This window comes from Lissotriton helveticus, chromosome 12 (assembly GCF_964261635.1).
Source record: "Lissotriton helveticus chromosome 12, aLisHel1.1, whole genome shotgun sequence".
NCBI classification, from domain to species: domain Eukaryota; kingdom Metazoa; phylum Chordata; class Amphibia; order Caudata; family Salamandridae; genus Lissotriton; species Lissotriton helveticus.
In genome coordinates, this window is record NC_136073.1 from 51,644,162 (window position 1) to 51,657,388 (window position 13,227).

Below are 13,227 nucleotides of genomic sequence, written 5' to 3' on the forward strand. Positions count from 1 at the left end.
AATACCCCTCTCTAATAATAGAGAGAGGGGAATGAAAAAGACTAAGGGGTCGATTAGGATCGCGGACGGACTTGAGTCCGTCCGCGACCCCAGAGGAGGAGGGAACGTCCGCATGGCCTGCGGCGTTCCCTCCGTGCAGATTAGGATGTGACCGCCAGGGTGGCGGTCATATCCTCTTTCTTTAACATTGCGGCAGGTGCAGCTTCAAGCTGCACCTGCCGCAATGTTACAAATGCATGCATCGCATTTGCGTGCACAGAGCGGCAGGGACCGCGCGGTGCCTGCTGCTTTGTGCACGCAAATGCAGGGGGGTAGCATAGGTACCCCCCATGTGCACCCCCCACCCCCCCTTCACCAAGGGGGCCCGCAACGGCCCCCAAAGTGAATGTCTGTATGCTTTCCCATGGCGGAAAAGCCGCCGTGGAAAAGCATAAATATTTTCCTCCATCCTAATATGGCTGGCGGTGTCTGATAGACACCGCCAGCCATGTCAGAGCTTTTCCGCCACGGTCGGAAGGCGACCGCGGCAGAAAAGCTGCGGACGGATTTCAAGGCCCACCGCCATCCTAATATGGCGGTGGGTCTTTTGAGGCCTCGCAGCGGTTTTCCCGCATCCTCCGGGCCGGCGGTGGCTTCCGCCGGCCCGGAGGATGCGGATTCACCGCAATCATAATCGGCCCCTATGTTGGGTGAAGGCTTAATGCTTGGGACCCCAATATTCAGTCCAAAGGATCTCTCGACAGTTTCTACAAAACATTATTTTCAGGAATATGTAGTATCACAATGCAGAACTCACAGCAGCAACAAACAACCTCTCAGAGTCACGCATCAACTTCACAACTACAATACTTTCTTGAGCAGGATGAACATATGTTCAACTTTAGATAGGCTGTGCCATGGAACGTCGTTTCCATGCTCGGTCTGCCTTACCAGTGCTAACCAAACCACAGCAGCATAGTCACACATAATCTTAAGATCTAGCAATGTAGGGCATGTTCTATAAATACCATTGTAGTGCACCCCTTTTTCAGCAAGGCTCAGCAGCATATATCTCCTCTGCAGTCCTAAGTATTTGGACCCAACCCCTTAAAGAAAATTGGTCTCTGTTGCGGGTTCTTTCTCAGATACGGTGTGTAGACATTCATCAGATCATAAGGGAAAGACTGGATAAGTGAGAGGGGCACACTTATATTGAATCCTGGGGACAGCTGGTATCTCCAAACGTCGGGGGTGGGGGTGGCATTATTATTTATTTCCCAGCCTGGGCCTGGGATGACTGACACAGGAGATTTTGGCTGGAAAACATGCTTCTAGGCGGATGTTCTGTGTTGAACGGACAATGCTGTTACCGCTGGGCTTGAACCAGCAGAAATCAGTAGTTTGCTCACTTCTAAAAAGGCAAGGGAAGGCAAGGTGGGTGGAGCTGAAAAGCCACCAGACTCCACATGATCCCTCAGTCTCTAACATGAAACTCTGTACTGGCGGGATGCACTTAACATCCTTGAAATGTGTGGGAGGTCGAAAGTTAATTGCAAGAGTCTAAATTTGGGACTTCTAGTTAATATGCTCCTTGTGACTTATTTCCCCCATCTTTGGGGAACTAGGCAAATGTAAAAAGACTAGGAAAAGGCAAGGATAAGAAAGAAGAAAGCTGTAAAAGTCCGGCACAAATTAGTCGCTAAGGTTGCTTACGACCATAGTGCCTCTCTCCCAGGATCCTTCTTCTCCTGTACGCCTTCTTTCTTCGTTCTGCTTCAGGAGTGCATGAGGCGCATTTTCAAGGGGGTGAGGTTGGAGGAAAGAGGCATGCGTGGTCCCATACATTGCACCAAAGTGCAAGCAGAAGTGGGTGCTTAAAAGAGGGGTGCAAGTGGAAACAGAAGAAGGTAGAAAAGGAGAGATGGAAGAAGAACGTTTGGAAAGAACAAACATATGGGGGCAACAGGGGTCTTAATTGCAAAGACAATTTACTCGAGGAGTGAAGATTACGCTACTAGTCACTAAATGCAAATGTTTTAATAATCAGTTAAAATGGTTTTGTGCGCTGCCGATTACAGGCTGTGGGACAAGACAATGTTGTTTATGCTGGAGAAAGAAACAAAATATAAAATACTAGTAAGAGGATGGAGAAATGGAGAGGTCTGTAATTGATGATATGCACCGGATGGTGGCTCTTGTAATATTGAAGAGAGAACGGTTAAACTTGGTAAAAGAGGGAAAGGATCATGTCAATCGGTGAATGATTGCCTCATAACAAACACAAGAGGGGCAATGCAACAGAACATAACACTGTGTAAATGTAGCCAACTAACATTTCCCAATAGTAGAGTGCAATCACCTCTTTCAAGATGTGGTGTGTCCTTTATGGACTTTCCCTGTATAGTGGTTATTGACTTTAAATAAACCCTGCAATCAGAGGGACAAGAGAGGTGAACCTCAATCACTGCACCATCTTAAAGAATTGATTCAGTGTTTGAGGTTGTTCGAGGCTTGGCACAGGCAGATTCCTTCCCAGTCTAACTTTATTTATTTTATTTTTTTGTAAAAAATATAAGAACAGATTATAGGAAGATTCTGCATTTTGCATCAAGCAGCTTCATTTTTCCTGCAGCGTTTCCAGATTCTACATTAGATATTTCATGCACTTCATTTATTTTAAAATATATTATTTCAATTATAAACTAAAAGGATTTGTTTTTAATTCACATGCCCTATTTTTTAAATTCTTGAATTAAGATCTGATCCGATTGATTTCATATGTGTTATGCATATTTAATGGAGTGTAAAACCTCCAGATGGTCTGAACGCATGGACAACAAACAAACAGATAAAATGGAAGAATTTTCTGACAGAGTTGCAGAGTTTGGCCAACTTCAGTGGGGCAATTTATGTACATAAGTCCAATTGTGTTTTTTTTTCAAAAAGAAGATAAGATTGTGAATGTATATAACTTTTTTGTGAAGGGAGTTTGTTTGCAATTGAAAATTGTAGAGACGTTTTTTTCTGGCATAAGTACATATTGTAGGTACAGTGAAGAGATGGCAATATCATTATTGCGAGAGATTAGGAATCAAAAGGATACAAACAATTTGGAAAGCCTTCTTCAGTGTATGTTTAGTGTCTGTGTAAAATCTGAATTCAAAAGTAGGAAACTGGATTTAAGATGTATTCTTTGTCTAAACCACATTAGTGATGCCGCATGTTGCCACTCATTCAATGCATTAGCAATGTATGTACTGCCAGCAATAACCTCATCCCCATGATTGATTCTTTTTAAGTGTATCCACACCCAGAAAGTGATCACTTTGCGCAGATCCTGAAAATTAACATCATACTAATCCAGGCACGAAAATTAAAGTCTCTGGTACAATATCCAGAAAAGTATAACCTGAGGAAATTTAAGTGGCGAGGATCTGACACAAAGATAAAAATGGATACAATCCAGGATCACGTGAATCAAATAGGGACACAGAAAGAAGAAGAAACAGTAAAACATTGGGAACTTTTGGGTCAAGTTCTCATTAAAAAAAATTCCCAGTCATTCCCGGACACCAAAAGAAAATAGAAACCAGGAAGGAGCCATGGTTTAACATTCAACTGCGGGATCAAAAAAGAAGGATCACTAGAGAGATGTGACTTCAAGCAGCGGCAGCAAGAAAGGGTAAAAAACCAGACAAAGGCAATCTTAAGGAAATGCAGAAAAAGTACAAGGAAAAATTAAGGGAAGCAAAAATAGAGTACAAAGAAACCATCTGGAAAAAATTACTGTGGGTAAGCAAATTGTCAATAAGCAGGGAGTTCTGGGGAATAATTAACAACTTGACCAAGGGTCCAAGACTCCAACAAGATGCAGGAATAGGTGAAGAAATATGGATACAACATGTGCAAAACATGTACATCACTACGGACCATAATAGGTATGCTACAGCAACTATGGCTTTTGAATCACCTCGACAGTAAAAGCACGGAGAAGAAAAAATCAGTCCCCAGCCTCATGAAGAAAGGCATCAGACAGAACCAGAGATAAGTAGTAACAAACAAAATAATCTCACCGACGCTAAACAACTAAGAAGAATAATAAAAAAATAAAAAAACGGAGGGAGCAGCTGGACCAAACGGGCTCCCAAATGCTCTATTCAAGCAAGCACCTGATTTTTGGGCAGACTATCTCACGCCCCTCTTTAACCACATTTATAGCCAGAACAAAGTTTCAAACTCCTGGAAAGGGAATATAATTCATCCAATATTTAAAGAAGGAGACCACAGTAAGCCAGAAAAGTACAGACTGATATCCCTGATCGATATAGAGGCTAAATTATACGCATCATGTCTCCAAGCTCACCTCCAAGATTGGATATATGAAAAGAGCATAATTCCAAAGTTTGAAACAGGCTTTACGTCAGGGATGGGAGCAACTACAAACTTGGCAACCCTGGCACTTATAACAGAAAAAGCAGTAAAAAGAAAAACACGATTACTTGCATGCTTAATCGACCTGAAATCAGCTCTCAATAGAGTGACCAGAATTCGACTTTGGGAAAATCTAAAAACCTGGGGGTTACCAACCAAATTACTGGATGCAATCATCACCCTTCACAGTGAAACCTGGGCAAGAGTGACACTAGATGACAGGAGTAGAGCATAAGCCAAAATAAATACACAGCACGGCCTAAAACAAGGCTGCGTCCTGGCACCGAGCCTATTCAATCTGTTTCTAGCAGACATAACAAAATTCATGCAATCAGCTAAGAGTCACCAATTCCTTTTTTACAATATGCAGTTGACATCGTGGTGTTGAGTCAAAGCCCAATTGGTCTGCAAGGAGCAATAAACAACCTAGTAATTTACCTGGACCGGGAAAACCTTGAGTTGAATAAAAGGAAAACGAAGGTTCTATGCCTAGTGGATCCCAAGAAAAAAAAGTTTAAATGGTACGTCAAGGGTGTTCAAGTGGAAGAGCAAGCTTCTTATAAATACCTAGGTATAATACTGGAGCAGGGCACGACATAAAAGGACCAAAAAATGGATCTAAAAGCGAAAGCCCATTCACTAATCTTCGCTATTAGATTTTTTAACAAAAAACTGAGCTGCCCGTCCTACACCCACTTCTTAAAAGTGATGGCAGCACAAACATTACCCACTCTGTCATACATCCTAGAAACATGGTGTGGTAAGGAGTCCGAGTTATAGAAAGCGCTCTAGACCAAGGTATATTAGGTCGTCTTCAATATCCCTAAGTCTGCATCTAAAAAGCAAACAAGGTATGACTTCTCATCACTACCCTATTAGAGAGGAACATTGTTTAGGATTCAAGGGCTGAAAGGGTTGGTTGCTCATTAACTGTATGTGCTGAAGTGACAGCAACTAAAACAACTCAGCCTTCCAAGACAGACACTGCAATGAAGCCTTGCATATGGCCTCAAAAGGAGGAGACATCACTTTAGAAAGCACCAAATTCCATTCCTATGGCAAAGACTTACTTCAAGCCTTTCAAACTCTAGTGGTATCTTGAAATATTTTATTTGGTGAGATCCTCTTGTGTATGCTGTTACAGATGCCCTTTGGACCTTTATCAAAGAAGACACAGCCGCGGCCCATGCTGGTAAGAGCGGTGAGGAGGATTTCAACAGACGATGACAAGGGAAAATTAATTATTTATTACATTTTCCCTCTTTGTTGTCTGTCGAAATCCCACCGCCACCCAGCCCCACCAGTCTTACCTGCACAGGCCGCAACTGTGAAAAAGGCCTGGAAGCCGCCATTGTTTCAGGAGCAATGAGGAACACTGTTGCTTTGGTACTCCTTAGCAGAACTCCTTAGAGGCATTGTATCAGTGGAAAAAGTGTACAGAAAGGTTCCTGCCCAGTTCATCAGAAGGACATTGTCCAGAATACCCGGCTGTTATAAAGCCTGGGTATTTAGAGCCTGATGAACGAAATTTCCATGCACAAAAAGGGCACGCCAACTTTTTTCAAAGACAAAAGTATTTTGGAAATCGACCTATACACGAATAGGTCAGTCTAAAAAATTCAGAATCACTGAGGTTGCAATCTGATGTACCTCCCGAATATTTGTGTAGTAAGTCACAAATTGCTACTCTCCATGACTGGCAGCCCTCACCGAAATGGTGGCATGATGGGGTCAGCAGACCACAATGTCTGTGAGTCAAATTTCTTGCAGAATGTAAAAACCTGTCCTATCTCATAATCGATACTGTCTTTTGGAAATGTATGTGCTTATCTTGATTTAAATGATGTCTTTCTGTTGTTGAGTCAATCATTTCCTCATGATATTTAGCAATTAATACCTTCTGATCTGAATTTTCGAACTCATTGTTAATTTGTTCAATTTCTTTTTGATGTGGTTCTCAATCAATCTCAGCGTATTGAACTCATATTTTGACCAATCTAGTGGACTCTTCCAGATTGCCAATTGAAATATATTCACATGGACACGAGATAATATGGATTGTGTCAGAAGTGGGAGCGAAGTTGAGACTTGATATAACTGTCTCCTTATTCGATTGTAAATAACTGAATTGATTTTTTTATTTGTTACAATGAATTTAGATTGAAATGTAGAATCAATGATATGGTTAACATCTCTATAAGCTGTAAACCACTTGCACACTACAATATGGCGCTCACTATTTGTGAATGAAATGTCCTTCTTCAGTTTTGGATATTTTAACTATATGTATGCATGTTTCTACGCCGCCAGTCGACACTGACGAGGGCTTAGGCTGAACGCGTTTGTTGTTATTTTTGTTTCAAAAAGGGGGTGGTGATGGACAGAGTATCTGAGTTAATCAGAACACTCCTACCCAGTCAACAGATCAGGGCTTGATCCATCACCGTTTTTTAGCTCACTGCACCATCCCAGTTCAGAACCTGGCTATATGCAAATTAGTCTGTCCCTGGCCCAGTGCATCATGGGTAGGAGTGTTCTGCTTAATTCAGATACTCTGTCCATCACCACCCCCTGTTATGAATCGTTTTGGCCACCACAAGTGTGGAAGGATATACTCAGATGTGAGTCCCTTGCTCACTGCACCATCAGGATTCAAGCAAGCCGGGCCGAAGACGGCTGCAATGCCAGAAACCGGTCCCCGGAAGCTTGTTTCCTTTCCAGTGAAGAATTGGCTTGGTAGTTTGGTCTGCCCTGTTCCCATGATGCACTGGGCCAGGGCCAGACTAATTTGCATGTAGCCAGGTTCTGAACTGGGATGGTGCAGTGAGCTAAAAAACGGTGATGGATCAAGCGGAGAGGGGAGAGGGGTTGGCCTAACGGCTAAGGCGCTCGACCTCGGACCTGGGGATCTGGGTTCGAGTCTCGGTAACGACGCCAATAACCCCCTGTGATTCTGGGCAAATCACTTAATCTCCCCGTGCCTAAAAAAAAAAAAAAATGAAAGTAACTGGTGCTATGTAAAGCGCTCTGATAACTGATTCGGTTCGGTTCTAGTTCGCGCTATATAAAACTCCCAAAAAAAAAAAAAAAAAAAAGCCCTGATCTTTTGACTGGGTAGGAGTGTTCTGCTTAATTCAGATACTCAGTCCATCACCACCCCCTGTTATGAATCATGTTGTTATTTTTGGGCAAGAATGAATCCAAGTCGGGATTTTATACCTACGAGTGTGCTGGTCATTACTGTTTCTAGGGGCAGTGGAGCATTATATATATATATATATATATTTTTTTTTTTTATATATATATATATATATATATATATATATATATTTGTTTCACATAGAATAAAACCAGCAGTGGCTGGCACCGTAGAGCCGTTTGGTAATTTCTTTCTGATGTATATTTATATATACACAAATACATGTAAAGCAAAATATATTTGGATAGATAGATAGATAGATAGATAGATAGATAGATAGATAGATAGATAGATAGATAGATAGATAGATCTGATACCAGACAATACAACTGAATTGCAGGGGTAAAGGTATGCATTGTAATGCCCAGAGTGGTATTACGTGTTGTAAAAGTCAATACGTTATAATGCCTGCGGGGTAAAGAACCACTTTGTAAAGTATAATGTTCCCACAAAATAGACAAACAAAGGAAAAGACGAGGAATTTACCTGACAACGGAGCTCCAAGGAGGCCACCCACACTCTCAAGCATCTGCAGCAAGCCTAAGCCTCCCAGAAGTTGTCTGATGCCAACGAGCTGCGGCACGAGAGAGAACACAACAGGGGTCATTGCACCGGCACCCAGCCCATACAACAAGCTGATGACCAAAAGGGCATAGTAGCTTTGTCCCAAGGGGATTGTGATCAGGCTTAGACCTGTGACCGCGGTCCAGAACGTGAGCAGGTGCTGTAATTTGAAGGTCCCTCTGTCAGCCAGCCAACCAGAGAAGAGCCGTCCACAGATGTCGATGATAGCAGCTGCAGACATAAGGAAGGCAGCCTGGTACTCACTGAAGCCCTGAACTCGGGCGTGCGCCACTAGGTGCACGTAGGGGATGAAGTAGCCAGTGTTGATGAGGAGGATGGCCAAGACGTATCTCATGAAGGGCCAGTGGGAGAGCAAGGGTAAGCCGAAGAGCACAGAGCACTGCCTGCACCAACTAGTGTCTGTGTCCTCTGCCTGGGCCAGGTCTTCTTTCAAGGTCAGAGGTCGAAGCAAGGCACCGCAGACCAAGAGGTTCAAGGTGATGCCAGAAACGATGATCAGGGCTCCTCGCCAACTGTAGGAGTCCACCAAGTACTGGAAAAGAGGTGAAAACGCAAAGGAGGAAAGGCCCACGCCTGTGAAGGCCAATCCGGTGGCCAAGGTCCTCTTCTTCTTGAAGTATCGAGCAACAGCCCCAATGGAAGGGGTGAACACCAGGGCGTAGCCTATGCCTAGAAAGAGAGAAACACAGGGGCTCGTTAGCAAATTCACATGAGACTGAGCTCTCCCTCACTAGCTCTCCAAGGGCCAGCCTGGATCACTGGGATCACACCTCTACAAAAGAGTAAATATCATGGGTACAATGGTAGACCCTGATTTGAAGCACAGTTTTTGGGTCCATTTAAAAAAATGTACTTGTGGGAGGAAAGAGGCACGATCCGCATAAACATCCCATCGGTGGTGCTAAATCACTATGGAAAATTGATTTTTTGAAGTTGATTGCATGGCCATCAGAAAGCAAAGTGCTTTTTTACTTGGACACAGAAACCACTGCTGCTGAAAGTCTCAGTATAGTGTCTGGATTCCTTTGAGGTGCAATATGTGGCTAAGAATATACAACTTTTTGGGACGCTTTTGAACCCAAGTAATGTCCATAAAGACAGAGTACAAAAGTAATTCCTTCCTAAAACTAAGGTAGAGAAATGGAATTATGCAACAGTGGGAGACCAAATCATGAGGTAACACTGTCGTAATTATGCAGTATAGGAAATCAAATTATGCAGCAATATGTGACACTTATTTCCCTTAAAATAAAGCTGTGCTGAACAGAGTAGCCCAGTCCATATTTATTAGGTACATATCTCACATGCAGGTACTTTAGGAAACAAGACACAAGACTTTAAAAAGAGAGGCAGGATGTTTGTGATTCATGACATAACTGCAGCCGTGTCTTGAAATAAGAAAAGCTGAAGTGAGATGCAACAATGTGAAGTGATGTGCAGTATGATGCAACAATGTGAAGTGATGTACAGAGGGATGCAACAATGTGAAGTTATGTGCAGGGAGATGCAACAATGTGAAGTTATGTCCAGGGAGATGCAACAATGTGAAGTGATGTGCAGAGGATGCATCATTGAGAAGTGATGTGCAGAATGATGCAACAATGTGAAGTGATGTGCAGACTGATGCAACAATGTGAAGTGATGTGCAGACTGATGCAACAATGTGAAGTGATGTGCAGAGGGATGCAACAATGTGAAGTGATGTGCAGAGGGATGCAGCATTGTGAAGTGATGTGCAGAATGATGCAACAATGTGAAGTGATGTGCAGAGGGATGCAGCATTGTGAAGTGATGTGCAGACTGATGCAACAATGTGAAGTGATGTGCAGAGGGATGCAACAATGTGAAGTGATGTGCAGAGGGATGCAGCATTGTGAAGTGATGTGCAGAGGGATGCAACAATGTGAAGTGATGTGCAGAGGGATGCAACAATGTGAAGTGATGTGCAGAGGGATGCAACATTGTGAAGTGATGTGCTGAATGATACAACAATGTGAAGTGATGTGCAGAATGATGGAACATTGTGAAGTGATGTGCTGAATGATACAACAATGTGAAATGATGTGCAGAATGATGAAACAATGTGAAGTGATGTGCAGAGGGATGCAGCAACGTGAAGTGATGTGCAGAGGGATGCAACAATGTGAAGTGATGTGCAGAGGGATGCAGCAATGTGAAGTGATGTGCAGAGGGATGCAACATTGTGAGAGGTTGTGCAGAATGATGAAACAATGTGAAGTTATGTGCAGAGGGATGCAACAATGTGAAGTGATGTGCAGAGGGATGCAACAATGTGAAGTGATGTGCTGAATGATGCAACAATGTGAAGTGATGTGCAGAGGGATGCAGCAATGTGAAGTGATGTGCTGAATGATGCAACAATGTGAAGTGACGTGCAGGGAGATGCAACAATGTGAAGTGATGTGCAGAGGGATGCAGCAATGTGAAGTGATGTGCAGATGGATGCAACAATGTCAAGTGATGTGCAGATGGATGCAACAATGTCAAGTGATGTGCAGAGGGATGCAACAATGTAAAGTGGTGTGCAGAGGGATGCAACAATGTGAAGTGATGTGCAGAGGGATGCAACAATGTGAAGTGATGAGTAGAATGATGTAACAATGTCAAGAGATGTGCAGAGGGATGCAACATTGTGAAGTGATGTGCAGGGAGATGCAACAATGTGAAGTTATGTCCAGGGAGATGCAACAATGTGAAGTGATGTGCAGAATGATGCAACAATGTGAAGTGATGTGCAGGGAGATGCAGCATTGTGAAGTGATGTGCAGGGAGATGCAGCAATGTGAAGTGATGTGCAGGGAGATGCAACAATGTGAAGTTATGTCCAGGGAGATGCAACAATGTGAAGTGATGTGCAGAATGATGCAACAATGTGAAGTGATGTGCAGACTGATGCAACAATGTGAAGTGATGTGCAGAGGGATGCAACAATGTGAAGTGATGTGCAGAGGGATGCAACAATGTAAAGTGGTGTGCAGAGGGATGCAACAATGTGAAGTGATGTGCAGAGGGATGCAACAATGTGAAGTGATGTGCAGAGGGATGCAACAATGTGAAGTGATGTGCAGAATGGTGCAACAATGTGATGTGATGTGCAGGGAGATGCAACAATGTGAAGTGATGTGCAGAATGATGCAACAATGTGAAGTGATGTGCAGAATGATGCAACAATGGGAAGTGATGTGCAGAATGATGCAACAATGTGAAGTGATGTGCAGGGAGATGCAACAATGTGAAGTGATGTGAGAATGATGCAACAATGTGAAGTGATGTGTAGAATGATGCAACAATAAGAAATGATGTGCAAAATGATGAAACAATGCGAAGTGATGTGCAGAGGGATGCAACATTGTGAAGTGATGTGCAGAGGGATGCAACATTGTGAAGTGATGTGCAGAGGGATGCAACAATGTGAAGTGATGTGCTGAATGATACAACAATGTGAAGTGACGTGCAGGGAGATGCAACAATGTGAAGTGATGTGAGAATGATGCAACAATGTGAAGTGATGTGTAGAATGATGCAACAATAAGAAATGATGTGCAGAATGATGAAACAATGCGAAGTGATGTGCAGAGGGATGCAACATTGTGAAGTTATGTGCAGAGGGAAGCAACGTTGTGAAGTGATGTGCTGAATGATACAACAATGTGAAGTGATGTGCAGAGGGATGCAACAATGTGAAGTGATGTGCAGAGGGATGCAACATTGTGAAGTGATGCAGGGGGATAGACACGCTGTGTGCATAGGGAGGTGTTGACAATTTCAAGTTATTTATGTGAGACCTACACAAAGCGGAGGCGGGCAACATGCAGATAACATAAAGTGATGTACAGTAAAGTGCATACAACAAGAAGGCATATGCAGAGTGATTCCGAATATGTTACATGCAGCTAGACGCAGACAGTGCTGACGAGCAGTGAGGTGCAGACAGTAAGAGGCACTCAATACAATAAGGTCTGTGATGCAGCTAATGTGAAGTGCTATACATTGGGGTGCAAAGTATATGCAAATATGTTCATGGGGATGTAGACACAGGAAGGTTGTGTAATGAGATGCAGATGATGTGAAGTGATGTACAGAGAGGTGCATGCAATATGAAGACACACAATGCATTGAGGTGTGTGATGCAGCTAATGTGAAATCATGTACACTGAGATGCAAATAATATGCTGTAATGTGCACATGGGAGTTCCTGTGGACTCCAACTGGGTGCAGGACTCAGCTCTGTGAGGATGAAGAGCATCAGAGAGAAGCAGGAGCGGGTGGTAGGACAGCAGCACAGAAGCAGAAGGCAACTACTGTTGATGATGCCGTGTGTTGGTGGGTACATTAGTCTGTATATGTGTATGCATGCATGAAGTGTGCAGTGTCTGCAGCCATCAATGAAATGCTGGCATCGCACAATGGTGGCAATTCTTACCAAGTTTTGCCATCAACAAGATGAGGTTCATTGCCCACGCTTAGTAAATGGTTACAATTCTGGCTCTGGCCCAAAGATGGTTATTCTTGGCAACTTGAGGGCAAGCGCATGGCCTACTCTTGGTAAAATGCTGACCATCACACACCGGTGGTAATTCTTGGTAACTTATGGCAAACCATAGAATGATGCCCACTGCTCGCCAATCCATGGCATTATGCCGATTGCCCAACCCTGGTAAAATGCTGAATGCTGTATAATGGTGGCATTTCATTCCAACTTGTAGATATCCATGGTGTGATGCCCAACCCTCATAAATGTCTGTCTCTGCCATAATGGTGGTAAATATTAGCAACTTGTAGGGATCCACAGCATGTCGCCCACCACTAATAAAATGCTGGTCGTTGCATATTGGTGGTATTGCGGGCATCCAATGAACCTTCCTATAACTGGCACAATGTTGGTCCTGACCGAGTGGTAGTCATTTTTGGCATGGTGAGCCAATTCATGGTAAAGTGATGCCCACCCATTGAATAGTGGAAGTCATTGGCATTGTGATGGTAATTCATGGTATTCTGTGGGCCTCTGCAGC

At 43.3% G+C, this 13,227-nt stretch overlaps 1 protein-coding gene across 4 annotated transcripts in view; it reads right to left on the minus strand.

Annotated features, from left to right (window-relative positions):
* Positions 1-13,227, minus strand: part of LOC144799370 (monocarboxylate transporter 13-like) — a 594,222-nt gene that overhangs the window by 20,370 nt on the left and 560,625 nt on the right. For all 4 annotated transcript variants that reach the window (XM_078670636.1, XM_078670639.1, XM_078670638.1 and 1 more), the window contains one exon: positions 8,096-8,863. In XM_078670636.1, the coding sequence (XP_078526762.1) occupies positions 8,096-8,863 (768 nt within the window). The remainder of the gene's footprint in view (positions 1-8,095; positions 8,864-13,227) is intronic.